Here is a 16,320-nt window from a genome sequence, read left to right on the forward strand (position 1 = left end):
GTAACTTTTTCATCTGCAGCTCTTCCAGCATTGGCAACCGTGCTCAGCCCTTTGAGAAAAATCAGGCCATTAATTCATGCACTTTGGTTTAGGCAACATTTGAACTTTTTCGTGTTTTAGAAGGAGAGAGATGAGCACCGTGCTTGGCGAGGAGGTCAGAGAGCTTCCAGCAACTGGCGTGCTGAAGGTCAAAACCAGCACCAGCTGACAGCGTATGCCGGGGAGCAGAAGGCTCTCCCTCAGAGCAGTGCCCAGGACAACGCCACCCCCCTAGAGCATTTTCAGTTATTCCTTACAGAGTTTTACTACATCGTATCCTGACAATCTGGAGCACAACTTTTGTTTTGCAAATAACATTTGCAAGTTAAACATTTGCAAAAGCCACAGCAGTGTCTGGAGGCGTGCAGCCACACTGAGTTATCACTAGAAATGCGAAATATAAGGCGCCTGGAAATTATGACACTGAAGCAGGCAAGACAGAAAGGTGCAGGATCCTTTGGCACTGGTGGATACTGGATATTTCCCCCTGGAGAGATGGGGAGCCCTGGGAAGGGCCTTCCACAGCCCCTGAGTCCCCTGGCCATGGGAGGTGACAGCCTGGGCAGTTCTGGACCTCTCAAATCAGTCACTCCCCACATTCTGCCTGAGACTGACACAAAACACTCCCTCCAAACGTGGCAAGACAAGGACACAAAGCCAGGAGGGGATGTCCCCTTCCCCACGTGGCAATGGCAGCTGTGCGCCAGCTACAGCAGATATTTCCAGGCAAGGCGCTCAGCCCCGGCATGCACAGCCAAAGCCAACACATCCACTTTCCCCAGCCCCAAAGCCCTCCAAAACAAAAGCTCCCTTGGGAGTTCAGCAAAAATGTCACTCAACACAGACCACAGTCATTTCCACGGCAAAACCGAAACGCAAGAGTAAGTTGGTGCTCCTAAAGAACAAGATTGAAGGAGGAGCTTCACTGCCCAGTGAATTCCCAGCACAGCCCAGCTCTCGCTCTGTGGTGCAAACAGCCCGGATCTGGCCCTAAGCACCAGCCCTTAACTGTAACCCCAGCATCCGAATCACAACCCTATCTCAGAAACTCCGTTAGCATCTTAACGATGGAAAAACAAAGCGGAGTCCATCTAAAGAGACACTTACAGGGAAAGAACCAGCCTCACACAACTGCGGTGGAAAGCTATTGTGTGCACGTCAGCAGCCAGCTCAGCCCCCAACTGATTTTTCCCCGCCTTTTGCATTGTTGATACACTTCCATTCTCACACAAGTAGAAAGAAAAAGGTGTTCCTCACTTAACTTCTTTGGCTAGAGAATACAGGAGGGAAAAAAAAAAAAAGGAGAAATCAAACAGCAGCAGAGAGCAGCCCTGCAGCATCAGCGCCGGGAGCTTCCTGCAGGCAGGCGGATCCCCCGCTGGCCCGGGCAGCAGGATTTGGCCTCAGTTTCCATCGCTTTGAACCTCAGAGATGCCGTCAGAGCTGACGTGAGTCTCCTGGAGCCCAGGCAGCTTTGCCCAGCTGGCAGAGCGGGTGGGCAGCAGGATGGGCAGTGAACCTCAGCCTCACATTTGCTGGATGCCAGGCTTCATTCTCTACCCCTTCCTTTAATGTATCCAACCTTAAAATCAAACAACAGTCAGGCGCTGCTGGTGGCAAAGGAACATGCATGGTGAGGAGCGGCATTGGCTTCAGACAGAGCTGAGTGGTGGATGCTGCACCTTTGGGCAACGCCAAGAGGGACACAGCCTCTGTTGGAACCCCCAGCAATGCTCCCCTGTGCCAGGCAGAGCTTTGGCAGGAGGGAAAGAGACACACACAAGGGCAAACAGTGCCTTTCCCCTGGGGTGGGTGCGCCCGCTAGTGAGCACAAACCACCCCTGGGTCTCGTGTCTTGGCAGGCTGTGACAGTCCCCCTGTGCATTTCGCCTGTTGTGCGGTCAGATCCTGTACAAAAAGCAACCTGCAACTCTGCCATATGTTTTCCCCATTCAGCCCATAGCACTAGGCCTGGGGCGCGGCACAGTTTGATTTAAAGGCTAAAGCTGAGGACAGGCACCATAAAGATGCACTAATTTCACACCTACACCTAAGATCCTAGAGGGGAAAACACCTGCATCTGTCCTGTGCGCTCAAGCCTTTGATTTTATCTTAGTCTAATCCAGTGCAAACATTGACCAGGGATAGGAAAGAGGAACTAGAAAAGCCAGGCAAGACAGACCGCAAAAGAAGTTCTGCTAAACACGTGCTGCAAAGTGCTTCCAGCCATCATTTTTCCTTTATGTGCTTCATTTACAGGCAGATCCCAAGCAGGAAACACACTGACAACACCTTCCACTTTTAAAGTCAAATGTGCCTTTTCCTCTCTTGGAAACAACTCAGAGCATCTGTCTTTTTTAACACCATATATGACAGATATAATAGTATGTAATAAAATAATATATCTAGATTGTATATCTATAATCTATATTTGCAAATATAATGTACCTATCTCCACCCTCTCCCCCCCGTTTCTGATTTTCCATGCATAACAGTTAACAGCACAACAGCTAAGTCCTTCCCTTCTCACGTCTGATGGACGGAAAAACTCCTGTAGCAAACCAGAATGAAGGTCGAGTTGCCCAGTATCCCATTTCCCACAAAGATGAAGGAAAGACGCTTGGAAAAAAGCATAAAATCAGGGGAAGCATGCAGTGATGCTTCCCAAAATCTTACCCTGATCTTCAAACGTGCAGTTCAGAGACTGAGACCAAGATACCAAGTGTGCTTTGGCAGAATTTATCTACTGAAGAGCTAAGAGGCACAAATGGGTTGGCAGTGGCAAAGGCACCACTGCCTTTAAAAGAGTCATGAAAATTTAGTATAGCCCTCCCAACTGGCAGAACTTCCAAAGCAGCAGGTTCTCCTAGTGCTTCTATCTCCCTTCACTGTAGCCCTTTCTACACACACAGTTGCCACGGATTCTGGTTCTCATCCACATACCCACACCCCACCTGAGAGGGAGATCAGCAAGGCTCTGCCCTGACCCGAAAATATCTGAAGCTCTGCAGGTTCTCAGCCATGCTCCCCTGCACACCTTCCAACAGGATCTCCTGTCCCTTCTGCCCCAACAACCCAGTAATGCTGAGAGCACTCTGCCCTGTGGGTAAGGATGGTAGAGAGAAAATATTGAACATAAGGACGTTCTTCTGCTTAGCAGAGTGAGTTTACAAGCGCAAAAAAATACAAATATGTTCTTAGCTCTTGCAAAATGCAAAAGGATGGAGGGGAGCAGAGGAGTCTTGCCTCCCAAACAAAGCCCGCTCCGTTGCTGGATTTTGAAACGAATCAATAAAGCAAACGAGCCTGAAGGCCAGATGTCTGCTTTCATCTCGCTGCACTGGAACTGGAATAAAGCCCACAAAATCTCCACCAAAATACTTTCTTTGAAAGCTCTTTGTTAATGGCTCTGCAACTGCAGGGAGCAAAGGCAGCAAACGCGACAGTCTGATGCCACCTAAAGGCCGCTTGGATTTTCACCTTTCAAAGGCTGTGCTTGACTTTGGAACTCTCAATCACAATTTGAGTGTGAACTCTTGAATTTACGTTGCTCCCTGCAGACACAGAAAGAAGGACACAACCGATTGTAAAGGGACTTTAAGAATGCATCCAAGGAAATATTTTCTTTAACTCCCTGGCTCAGGATAATTGAGCTCCCACACTATAGGGTGTTTAAAGGATTAAACATCTATATGGGTAACTCCAGAGCTGGGCTGCATGAACAGGGCTGGAAGCATAAGCTGCGGCCAGGTTTGCCCTCCCATTCTCACCATCAGGCTTTATTTTGTTTGCTTTCAAGTTGATCAAACTTGACTGAAACTTTCTGTGCTGTGCACTTGTCTGAGGGAAAACTGCATGGGTGTGTTCATGTGTACTGCCAGCACACATAAAATAGAAAGCAAAAGTAATCAAACGCTTCCAAAGAACAAGATCGTAGAAAAACCACAATTTCTCCCCATTACATTCCAGCAATTTTTTTTTTTTTTCAGAAGCCTAAATTGCTGCTGGCTTTGCAACCAAGATTAGAAACTGCAGCAAAGGGCTGAACAATCTTTGTATTAGTGATGTGCTTTCTATTGGTCCTCTAAGAGACTGTACAAGTTCAGACAACCTGCAAGTCTCTAAACCCAGGCATTTATACAGGTTCTGTGACAGCTAAAATGTCAGAAGCCCCCATATCTGCCCTCCTGGACTTTCCCACCAGTATGAGCTGGGCGCAAGGCAGTGCCTGCAGAATGAACTGCATGCCTGCTGCACACACAGCGCCAGGCAGTTTCTAATGAGTCCTTTTCCACAAATGCTCCATCTTATTTAACACATTGGATCTCTGAAAGAACAAACACCAGCCCACGCAACATCCCCGTGGGTGAAGGGATGCATTTCCCCATTTGCAGGAAGGGAGAGGAAAAACATCAGGAGTTTCCATCGCACCCATGTGCTTAGTCATAGAATCATAGAATCATTTGGGTTGGAAGGGACCTTAAAGATTATCTAGTTCCAACCCCTCTGCCATGGGCAGGGACACCTCCCACTGGATCAGGCTGCCCAAGGCCCCATCCAACCTGGCCTTGAACACCTCCAGGGATGGGGCAGCCACAGCTTCTCTGGGCAGCCTGTGCCAGGGCCTCACCACTCTCATTGTGAGGAAATTCCTCCCTATGTCTAGTCTAAATCTGCCCCAGTTTATACCCATTCCCCCTCGTCCTATCAACACAAACCTTTGTGAACAGTCCCTCCCCAGCTGTCTTGTAGCCCCTTCAGATGCTGGAAGGTCGCTATAAGGTCTCCTCGGAGCCTTCTCTTCTCCAGGGTGAACAACCCCAGCCCTCACAACCTGTCCTCGTATGGGAGGTGCTCCAGCCTCCCATAGTCTGTGACACAGAGGCCCTTTCTCCCTGCCCTTGGCTACTCAGCAGTACTTTCCTATTTGAGAAGTTTCCACAGGCTACAACAGTGAAAACTCAACAGTTTTACAAACTGGACTTACAGAAAATAGAAAACCCACAACTGCTGAGCACCAGAGAAAACAGGAATTTATGCTATGTGCTCAGCAGTGCACAACAACTCAACTGGCAAGGCAGGAAAATAGCAGTGAAAATGGTTTCTTACCGCATTCACCTCGATGTTATCCTGTCTCTTTGCTGCATCTAAAGCCTGATTTGAAGCACACCTCATTCCGCAGTCTTTGCAAACCAAGCAAAATCTGGTTTGCTATAGAACACTCATGGCCAGAAGAAGCAAGAGCCTGGAAAAGAAGTTGGCAGGCGATCACCTCTATCACAATACAGATTTTAGTTTAGCCACACACAGACAAAAGTGGGGGAGAAAGATGCACTTTATAAATCCTTTGTTTTCCTTTGTAAGGTTCTTAGGTGGTACCTGGCACGTAATTCCTCACAGCACAGACTGCTGCTCCTCTCTATTGCTCTTTCTCGGGTTAAGCATCCTCATGGTAATAATTATTTCTTATCGTGCCAACGATCTGTTTTGAAGCTCATCTTTCCAAGGGCTCCTGCTTCCTAAGATGTTCTATCTGCTATGAACATCTACTTTATTTCCACACTTTGGCTCACAGAATCTCAGATGCTTCTTGTATCGCTGTGAAAGAGTAAGATCTAAGTGAGAATGAAAGGTCTGCTGTGGTTCATACACTCCTGGGAATATAGACAGTTCAGAGATGATGCACTTAGCCTTACAGCATGAGCTTCTCCATGTTGATGTAGTGGCCACTTCCACGTCAGTGCAGCACTAAGCAGACTGTATATGCTCCTCAAAACAAACAACAGTAAGAAAGTCACTTTAGCCTTGGTTTTATTCAAAATGCTGAACCGAAATTATTCTCCCATGCAGGAACTGAGTTCATGAAACTGTCACAGACTTGAAAGGCTGGATTTTCACCTCCTTGTAAACAGAAACAAAAGGTTGATTTGTGGAAGGACAATGAAAACAAACATTTGTTGGAGTCCTTAAAGACATCTCACAGACCTGATACAGCTATAAAAACATAGCACTGCAACTTCCGCAGGCTCAGAGACTCCAAGATTACCATATGCTGGCAGGGCACGACACAGATGTCTTCAAATGACTTTGCATTAAAAGCCTCCCTTACAAAAAACCCTTTGTTTTCATTAATAAAATGAAAAAAAGGTAATTTCCGCAGACTATTTCCCTGTTCTGTGCTTATGCAACACTTAAACCACCCAAGTCCTGTGTTTCAGGCCATCATACGGAAACCCATGCTGCAGAGAAGGCACAGATCAAGGAGACGGAGAAGCAAGCCCCGGGAGGGGACAGCCTGCAGCACAAATGGGGTACAAAACTACTGCCTGACAACACCAAGAATTTAACCACAGGCCTGTTCTCTCTCATCTCCAGGATCTATGACAGAGAAAACAATTGTTTTCTAATAAGCTCGGACTGTTTTATTGCATAGCTTTCAGAAGTGCATGGAAGAAGCCACCTTCAGAATAAATTCCTGAGAAGTTACGTGCATAATCAAAGCATCTTTTCTACAAGCAAGAGATGTGAGAGCACGGAATGAACAAAGAGTTCAAATGAGGGATGTAGAGGTGCATCCAAGGATTTAGAGGGAAAGGGGAAGGTCACTGGGCAGAGCACTGGGGAGCCAGACAGAGCGATGGGAAGAGAAAAGGAAACATAGAGAAGCTGACAGAGGGAGAGAAGATCAGAAATGGGCAGTGGCAGAGATGAAGATGGAAGAGGAACAGGCAGCAAAACAGGGCAATTAAAAGATGGATAGATGGCCAGACAGAGGGACAGTGACCTGAAGAGAGGGTTTGAAAGGGAAAACAGGAACAGAAAGCCAGATGGAGGGAAAAGGTTGGAGGAAAGAAAGATGTAGATGTGAACAGAGGAATGGGAAGGAGAAAAGAGGAAAGGGAAACATGTATTAAAATCTGGAATTGAACAGAGGTCCGATTCTGGCGCCAAGAACTTGTTTGGATGAATAAAAAGAATGCAAGAACAAGTTGTGCTGGGAAACAAAGAGGAGTAAAACGTTGCTACAGAAAAAAAGAACACAGATGAGACTTTTGAAAATGAGGTGAGGGACCCAGATGGCTCCTCGTGATTCGGCAGGAAGATCTGCTCGGAGATTGAGGTTACACTGGGGGTTTGAGTGTTGCCTTTGAGCATTCTGGATAGGATGCAGTGGGTGGAGTTTGAGTCCATACTTCAGGATAGTGAAAGATGCCTCTTGCCCTGGAATGGGTAGATGCTAAGGCTAAGGCAGACACTTTGATATGTCAGATTTGTGGCAATTTAAGGGAGAAGGTTTCGGTAGGAGGAAGTGGATTCAAAGTCTGTAGCTGTGGTGGAGCTGTGACGGGGGACTTCAGAGCTGCTGGGAGCAGGAAGAGACTACGCTTTTCAGGATGGTGGTGAGTGGCGACGGGGGATATGAAAGTTTTTGGGCACAGGAACAGAGCACTTTTAGGCTGGTGGTTCTTGATCTTTTGAGGTGTTAATAGGTGGGGTACAAAGTGATGCCCATCTCCCATCTGAGATGTTCTTTTCCTGCAAAATCAGGAGGATTATTTAATGACACACAGTGAAGAGGAGGAAAAGCTGAACCCTCCATTTGAGCACCGTGATTATGACAAGCTCTCCAGCCATGCTGGACTTCAGATGGTTTTGCTGTAATGTAAGCAGCAAGATCAAGCCTTTACTTCTGCAGCAGTAGATTAAAGGCACTTCTGTCACTGTGACTGAAACTGGTTCAAAACCAGTTACGGTCCCAGTACTCCTTACCATGTATCACGTTAATTCCCAGAATTGTAGCCTGACAAAGTATTGAGAGCTTTTTTTTTACACGTCAATATACAATTCTGTTAGTATTAAAACTGTGCAGGCCAAGTGTTGGGTGGCCATCTCTGCTGCCTGAAGTACAGGTTGCCAATGTGTATGTCAAGTGGAAAGCCAATTTCTGAAGTAAATTTAGCCTTGGTATTTCAGACCTAAAGGCTGACAGTGAATTCTACTGTATTTTCAGTTTGTCAGATTTTTGCTTTTTCTGCCTTGTCCCTTTGCAGGCCTGCTGCTGCCAGGAATTTTGTGGAGGAAGATATAAGGACTTTAGAAAGCGAGTCTATGTCTTGCTGCAGTGGTTTTGGATCCTCAATTCGTGCTCCAAATAACACTCTGTCAGGTGGCCTTGTCTCACAGACATATGGTAGAAGGTCTGCATCAAAAAGCTCGAGTTAGCACAGACAGTAAATGCATTGTTCATTTCTCTAGGACAAGATGTTTACAAACTACACAAAACAGGAATCTCGTCACAGAGATGAATGGCCTGTAGAAGTTTCAGGGCTTTATCAGACACTGTTGCATGCCTTTTGACTTCCACTGTTAGCTGTTGGTCAGGGTCAGTTTAAAATCTCTACCTTGGAGATTGCCACCTTGAGCGAGGAATGGCAGGAGCAAGAAAAGGGCATTTAAAAAAGCAGCAACCTGACTTGCTACTCACACAGCTGTGGAGAGGGAACAGGAAAGGATAAGCCTTTTTTTGCCCTCTGACCTTTCTGCTTCCCTGTAATTCCTCAGTGTAAACTTCCCGAGATCCCCTCTGCTCCCACCAGCATTCTTAGACTGGCAATAAAGCTCACTGCACAGCCCTCGAAGGTACTTTGGTTTTCCCCTCCAAGGAACTCTGGACAGCACTAGCGAAGACCCTGGAATTCACACCAATTTGTCGACTGAGAGGACTGCACAGGTGATACAAAAATGAGTCTGAACGTAGCTATGTTATCTTTTTGTACTCTGGTCCCACTCCTTGGCATCCAGATATCCATAAAGAACCACAAAACCTCCTTATTTAAGAACGTGTTTCAGGAGAGCAGCGTGTAGAGTATACATACACAAACAGACTGAGTGGAAGTAACCCGAAGGCTCTGAAATAAGGTGTGCAAAACAGGGGAACAATTCTGACAGGGTCAAACTACTGCATGCTCCCAAGCATAGCCCCCAGACCCATTCTGTCTGGTGCTGGGGTGGGTGACCCCCAGGCACACGTGCTGCCTGTCCAGTGCCTGAAACATTTATCCCTTGCCACCTGGCTCCTCTTGTTAAGAAACCTCAACACAAAATACTTTTTCTTGCTATGATCCTCACTGGGGTTGAGAACAAATACGGTATTACCGATGGATATGAGTAACATATTGGCAATATTTAAAGCCTGAAGAGAAGGAAATGGTGTTTAAATCAGTACAAAAAATTCTGAAGTAAAAAGCACAGTGCGACTACTACAAATGTTATTCTGTTGCACTGGTAAATTTACAAATGTAGGTACAAAAAAGGAAATATAACTACATATAAATAATATTTGCAGTTGTAAATTAGATAAACTGTTATGTATTACCCATTTCATAGATACAGTAGATTTTATACACACACACATACACATATAAATTGGCCAAGTTGGTTAGAAGGAAGTAATGAGAGATAAATCTCTTCTAGCTGGAATAGATGCCTGCTGGCACTCAAAGAATTTGTACTAAAAAAGAAAGATAAGGAAGAAGGATATTCAACTCTTTATTGTTTTCATTACTCACTTTCTAAACAACTGATCAACAGTGTTAATACCACAGTAATCGGCTGTTACAAAAAAGCTCTGGCTGCCCAGTTCTGGAGAGGCAGCAGTCCTGCACTGCCTGCATTCTGTTGGATTAACTGTAATGATTTCAAGAGCCAGAAGTCTCCTTGAGTAGGGAACAGGATTTATGGACACATGTTCAACAGTGCAAGCAGAGCCTGTCTATGCAAGACAAGCAGACCACTTATTTCAAAGACTGCTTTTTGTTGGGCAAGATCTTCAGTATCAGATGTAAGAGCTATAATACCAGATATATCACGTAGCAAATACTAAATATTGCATAACTTTTGTCTCTAAAATAATGAAAGGGGTGTAGTCCACTATCAAAAATAACTTTGTTCCTCATACAAAGGAACTGCTTTTACTTTGGGTATGTCTAGGGGAAAAAAAACATGAAGGATATGGTCTTTCAGTAGTGTGTATAGTCTAGACTAAGAATTGAGAATTTAAGAACATGGGAAAAGTAGTGTTTTCTAATACTGGGGAAGAAAACAGAACTATCTTGCAGTCACAAAAATTAGAGCGACAGCCTATGTCACACATTACTGTTGTTCATCACTTTGTCCAGGTGCAGGAAAACTGGCTTCATACTTTTTCTTCAAGCCTTTCAAATATATACGCAAACTGTCCGGATCGAGTCGAGAATTTCTCGCAGTCTGAACCAGCCTCATTGCTAAGTGGTACATAGCTCTCTGTTTCATCATCTCAGGAGTGCTCTTCTGCCTGTGCTGTTCTTAAAAACATACATGTGCATTAAAATATGGAATCAGTTATGTTCTGTTATTAAAATATTAATATTGGCTATTTTCCAGCCTGTTTCTGATCTCCTGATTCTTGGTTTGTACACCGACACTACATCCAATACTCCTTAACCTTAAGGACTGCTTTGTGTTGTCACCTCACAGTGACCTTCAGTATAATCCTTCATAACTGGTTCCAGAAATACAATTTTAAATCTATTTTCATGAAATCATAGGAGTGCTTACCTTATATCCTTTCAGAAACTGAAAATATATTTGAGTTTAATAAAAACTGTGAATCTTCTACTACATACCAAAATTTGTTTCGCGATATGATTTATGATTTCCTTTGCATCCAAAATTATGGATGATGGTAGGGAAGAAACTTCTGCAGCTTTTAATCCTAAACAGATAAAAAACAAGTCAGAATTTTTTGTCATTTTATTCCTACCTTCCAGACTACAACTGCCAGAATTAACTTAGCAAGTTTTTTAAAAGATGAAGTTTTCATTTTTATTTAAGTAATTTTTTTATACATTTTATCTTTGATTTCATTATTCTTCCTAGCTGTTCTGAGGAAATTCTGTGGCTTCATCAGGTGCCATACTGTAGGGTTAAAACCACAGAAATGCCAGGAAGAGCCCTTCCACTCTTAGAATATAACTTTGCTCAAGTAAGGTCAAGTCAAGACACCAGCATTGAGTTACTAAAAGTCTCCTGTTCTTTGAGAACACTTTGGAAACACGATTTTTCTGAGTTAGCGGTGTTTTAGCATCTGAAACCGAGCTTGTGCTTCTGAATGTAAAGAAATTCATTCTGAAATTCTGATAAAGAAGCATTTAATCCAGTTAATTGAAGCTTGACTGGAATAATTTACAGTCTTCAGTTAGCACTAGCTTGCCAAAGTCATGTGTAGCTAATTTCCTACTGACTAAATGTCACCTAAATCAAGGATCCAACTTCAAAATCTAGCATTTGGAAATGTGGACTTCTGCAACTCTTTAAAATGTATAGCTATGCCTTACTGCCACTCACTCATTTCTTTATTGACCCATAATCCATCGATCTGTACAGTCTTAAGTACAATTTATTCTCAAGTTAAGAGAAGTAAACCCACTTTCCCGAGAACACCAATGCTTTGGTGGAACCTTCGATGCACAATAAAATTCATGTCCTTTGTTAAAGAAACTTGATTCCTTTTTGGCAATCAAAAAAGGGCCGAGCTGCTATTAACTGATGTATTAGTACTAATGGCAGACACATAGGAAAATTTTAAGCAACACAATCCTCAGCAGCAACAGCTTTAAGTCTCTCCAGAATTTCCACTCACTTCTGTAACAAGAGATTAGATTAACTCAAGTTCTGTGTGTTCAAAATGGCTCATCTCATTCAAACAGAGGGGAATCAAAGAGCTACTGACACCAACAAAATCTTTTTTTTCGCTAAGAAATTTCAGGCAGGTTCTTCACACTATGCCAAACTACTCTATCCTTGCATGGTTACTTAAAACACCCAAGTATTTGAAACATGGTACAGATCTGTAGTTGTTACTTTATGAAACAGACACAAACTCAGCAGAAAACCTTCAGCAGAAAATTAGTTTGGAGCCTAAGAACTGAAACAGTATCTCATATAACCTTCACTAAATCAAAGCCATAGTGGAATCCATTACCGTAGTTCTTTTCCTCTGTATATCCTTTAGAGAGTGTGTAAGTGTAAGCAATTTTCTCCTTATTTCCAGCACTGCTTCTCACATGTTGCACTTCAAAATGGTAATTTTCCACATTGGGATATAAACCATCCATATGACACAGTTCCAGGAAATGCGTAGCAAACAATGTAAATGCCTAAATGAGGAAAAAAGAAATAAAATTTATTCTGGAAATTACTCTGGAATAATGTACAATAATTAAGAAAAAATAAATGATGACACAGGAGTCCATTTTTTTCCCCAAAAACATTGAAAAGCTGTCTTTAAATCACCAAAGCAAATTAAAATCTTTAAGTAATGAGTTCTACCATCAGCAAAGACATTATTCCAACTGGGAATTTTCCCACTCCTTTCTCAATAGAAGGAAAAGAATATCAGAAGTAACAGGGAATCCACAATGCCTACAAAATTTAACCAGGGTCAATCTGAATGATTGTCAAATGATTGCCTTAATACTCGCAAGGAATGTTTTGCCAAAAGTAAGAACTACAAAAAACTAAAGTAGAGAAGTGCTCTGAATAAACAGTGACGAGAAACAATTCCCTCACATTTACTTCAAAAAGCTGACAGCAGCCTGAGGTTGATCACATAACTAGTGATAATAGTGAAACTTCCAACCCATCTAAAATCATCTTCCACTTTTCTGAACAATCCCCCACCCTCTGTGACCAACTCACAAGTTCCACTGTACTATGGAGAGATTACAGTCAGGTAAAGAGGTTCACCTTTAACATTGCAGCATACAAAGCTGCACGAAGCAAAATTAAAGAGACTGGGTAATTCTCTTTCTAGACAGAAGTACAAGTTCGCGAGCAGGCCAGAGAGAGATGGTGACCAGTGCACTGCTTTTGAACAGAACCACAGTTTATATCAGCATTTCTTCTCTATCACAGTAATTCTTACTTACCAATTTTGAAAAATAACAGACTTAGGCAAGAAATCGCTACAAAACTGCAGTTAAATTATAAGAAAACACTATCTTTACTTTCAGTATGACAAAAAATAATTACAAGGTTTAAGTTTTTTTCAAAACATAATTACCTTTAAATTCAACAGATATTCACAGGCAGCATAACAAATGCCAATACCTTCTTCAGCACTGGTACCTCTGCCAAGTTCGTCAATTATGATGAGTGATTTGTCATTAGCATTTTGTATGATGTATGTTATCTAGGAAAATATTTAATGTGTTATCATTCCTATAAATGCATTTTTTAAAAAGCCGAATAAGAATGCTGCTGCTAATGGGAATACTTTGTGTTATTCAGATGAAACTTATGGCAGAAATTTTAAACAATCTTGTAAGATACACAAATTTTACCTTTTCACAGCTTTCAAAGAGCTGTCAATTCTAATCATGCAAAGACTGATGCTACAGCAGTCTTTTTCTTTTCCGTCGTACATACCACTTTCCCTCAAAATCATATCAGTTTGGGAGAGGGAACCGTAAAGGCTTTGGCTCCTACAAATACTGATTTAAGGCCTAAGAAATAACAAAACACTAAAACCACTGTCCAACAGAGCACTAATTTTTACTCATATGGGGATATCTTTTTATTTAAGATATGCCTGGTTTTCTGTGGTTTATCACAGAACGGTTTTGGTTGCAAAAGACCTTTAGACCATTAAGTCCAATCAGCGATCCAGCCCTGCCAAGTCCACCTCCAGACCATATCCCCAAGTACAATATCTACTCATCTTTTAAACACTTCCAGGGATGGGGACTCAACCAGGTCGCTGTGCAGCCTGTTTAAATGCTTGACAACCTTTCAGTAAAGAAATTCCTCCTAATATCCAACCTCAATCTCCCCTGGTGCATCTTGAGGCCATTTCTCCATGTCCTGTCACTCGCTACTAGGGAGAAGAGACTGACCCTCACCTCACTACACAGTTAACAGGTAAAAGCTGAATTTTTTACTACTTTTCAAAGTACACATATTTCAGCGGAAATACACCAGTACAATTTCTATTAGCTTAACAGTAACAAGGGGTCCTGAATCCTGGATTAGATATCTTTAATACCTCTTTCATTTCCTTCATGAACGTTGATGCATTTGTTTCTATATCATCATCCATACCTATTCTGGTAAAAATTTGCTCTGCAATTCGAAAAGAACAATACTCTGCTGGGACATAAGAACCTACAAAATAAGCGAAATATGAATTTTCTCATATTGTTTACATTTTCAATGTAACAAATGACAATTTGCCTGACTATGGTGTGGGGGAATCAGTTTTACACTTGGTCTTTCCACACTGCAAAGAAAGCACCTTATTCTACAAAGTTTCAAAAGATTGTGTTCTGCCTTTGCTTTGTAAGAAAAAATTGTTATATAGGCACCATGATTAAAGGAATTTATCAGTAAAACCTTAAGAAATTATATGCCTGAAGCTGTGTGTCATTCTATAGGAATGCAAAAGTGAGATTAAACATGAGGATTAATTTACACTTCTGCAGCCACCAAGTTACTAATCCCAAGGAATCTTATTTTCCCAAAAACAAGATTATATTGCCTTTATCAGACTTATTCTTAGTTTTATTGAATAAAAAAAGAACAGGAAACCTGCCAAAAGACTTTACAGTCTCCCTTATTCATATTAAACTCATGTTTTTGAGAGCAATTATTGGAGAACTTGCGGTTGTTGGGAGTTGGACACACAACACACGGTGGACAGATTTTATTCCCCACTGCTAAGCAGTTTCATTCCAGTAGAATCAGTGTCAGCCTAAAGGTCTTTCTCCTGTGCCAGCAGCCTTATCTTTGTCTTTAAGGTAAAACTCAAGAGGAATTCCCGAGTATAGGGATGAGCCCCAGCTAGGCTTTACAAATGTTTGGTTTACTTTTATAATTTTAGTGATAGAACCTTGAAGTATTTATTACTACTTTTATTTGAAGAATCAGTTGATTATTTATCTATTAATTCTACCCAGTTGCAAGCACACTCCTGAGACCTGCTCAAGTTCCCCAATCCTTTTGGGTGACTGACACACACGTAGCTCACCAGGCATGCTTCAAGGACACCAGCTATCAGTTCAGCATAAAATGCTAGACAGGGTTAAGGTGCTCCGAAGAATTGAAGTATACAACTGTGCTTCTCCTAAAGACAGACTGGAGAGGCTTCCACACACTGACACAGGTTTCCAGTGGCAGACCCAAAACTTTGAAGCAGTCTCTGTCTGCAACACCAGAGCTGGCAGGAGCAAACTAAAAATTACCTGTTACCATTTAGATAGAATCTTACTCTAGAAGCCAAATCATTCAACTTCATAAATATTTTTAACTAGGACACAATAAAAGTTGTAATATGATACACTCTTACTCACCAATCTGTGCCATAATTTGACAGAGTGCAATCTGCTTTAGGTATGTTGATTTTCCACTCATATTAGGTCCTGTGATAATGACAAAATTGTTACCCTCTGTCAGGTATGTGTTGTTAGACACAGGTTTTTCCACAGCTATCTTCTCAAGAATGGGATGCCATCCCTGCTTGATTGCTAAAGTATCCGTAAATTCTGGACGAACTAAATAAGAAAAAGGATATAAAACATTGCAGAGTTAGTATGGAAATCTTGTTATTAAACTAGTGTGGTTTGAAATAAAGTAATTATTGCAGAGCAGAAGTCAAACTCTGTGGTCCCGCTTCCCTGATTTTTACTTTCCTGTAGTGAGCAAGACTAACAAGCAGCACTTGGGAAGAACTACCAGCCACTTTCAGATCTAGATTCCTGTCATGCGAGTTTTCGTGAATTACTGCTACAAAAAGAAAACCATAACTAACATTTAATTTCTCAATTAACACTCTGTGTTTGCATCCACATAGGGTTGGACTCCAGTAATAAAGAAAAATACAAAAAGTGAAACTTGAATAGTAATTAAAACAGAAAACTTGAAGGCCAGTCTCATAGCTAATAAATTTTTAATAATTTATTCTTGTACTGCTACGAGCACATAAAGCAGAGGGATCATGAACTCTGTTACTACTACATATGTACCTTATTACATAAGCACAGCAAACAAGGAAGCATTCCTTATATTTTTGTTATATGTTATTATATTGATTATTTGGGCGTACCCTATGCCCACACAGATGCTGGGAGTGTCTGCATGTATTGCTGCCACAATACAGTACTTTCTGAACCTGTTCCAAATGCCTCCTGTTTGTCTACCTCAATGGCAGTACCCCAGGCTAACAAAGAAGAAGCACTGTGACATTTG

The 16,320-nt window shown here is 42.2% G+C and overlaps 1 protein-coding gene across 7 annotated transcripts in view; it reads right to left on the bottom strand.

Annotated features, from left to right (window-relative positions):
• The window catches only part of MSH4 (mutS homolog 4), a 47,483-nt gene that overhangs the window by 10,872 nt on the left and 20,291 nt on the right, over window positions 1–16,320 (bottom strand). For 4 of the 7 annotated variants that reach the window (XM_054071114.1, XM_054071111.1, XM_054071113.1 and 1 more), the window contains 6 exons: window positions 15,426–15,626; window positions 14,123–14,241; window positions 13,142–13,270; window positions 12,062–12,236; window positions 10,704–10,792; window positions 5,149–10,377 (listed from right to left, as the gene is read on the bottom strand). In XM_054071114.1, coding sequence (XP_053927089.1) covers window positions 10,192–10,377; window positions 10,704–10,792; window positions 12,062–12,236; window positions 13,142–13,270; window positions 14,123–14,241; window positions 15,426–15,626 — 899 coding nt within the window. In that variant the 3' untranslated portion in view covers window positions 5,149–10,191. Of the gene's footprint in view, window positions 1–5,148; window positions 10,383–10,703; window positions 10,793–12,061; window positions 12,237–13,141; window positions 13,271–14,122; window positions 14,242–15,425; window positions 15,627–16,320 lie in introns of those variants that run through there. The other 3 variants (XM_054071110.1, XM_054071109.1, XM_054071112.1) reach the window with 3 other exon arrangements.

Source organism: Cuculus canorus, chromosome 7 (assembly GCF_017976375.1).
Source record: "Cuculus canorus isolate bCucCan1 chromosome 7, bCucCan1.pri, whole genome shotgun sequence".
In the NCBI taxonomy this organism is placed as follows: domain Eukaryota; kingdom Metazoa; phylum Chordata; class Aves; order Cuculiformes; family Cuculidae; genus Cuculus; species Cuculus canorus.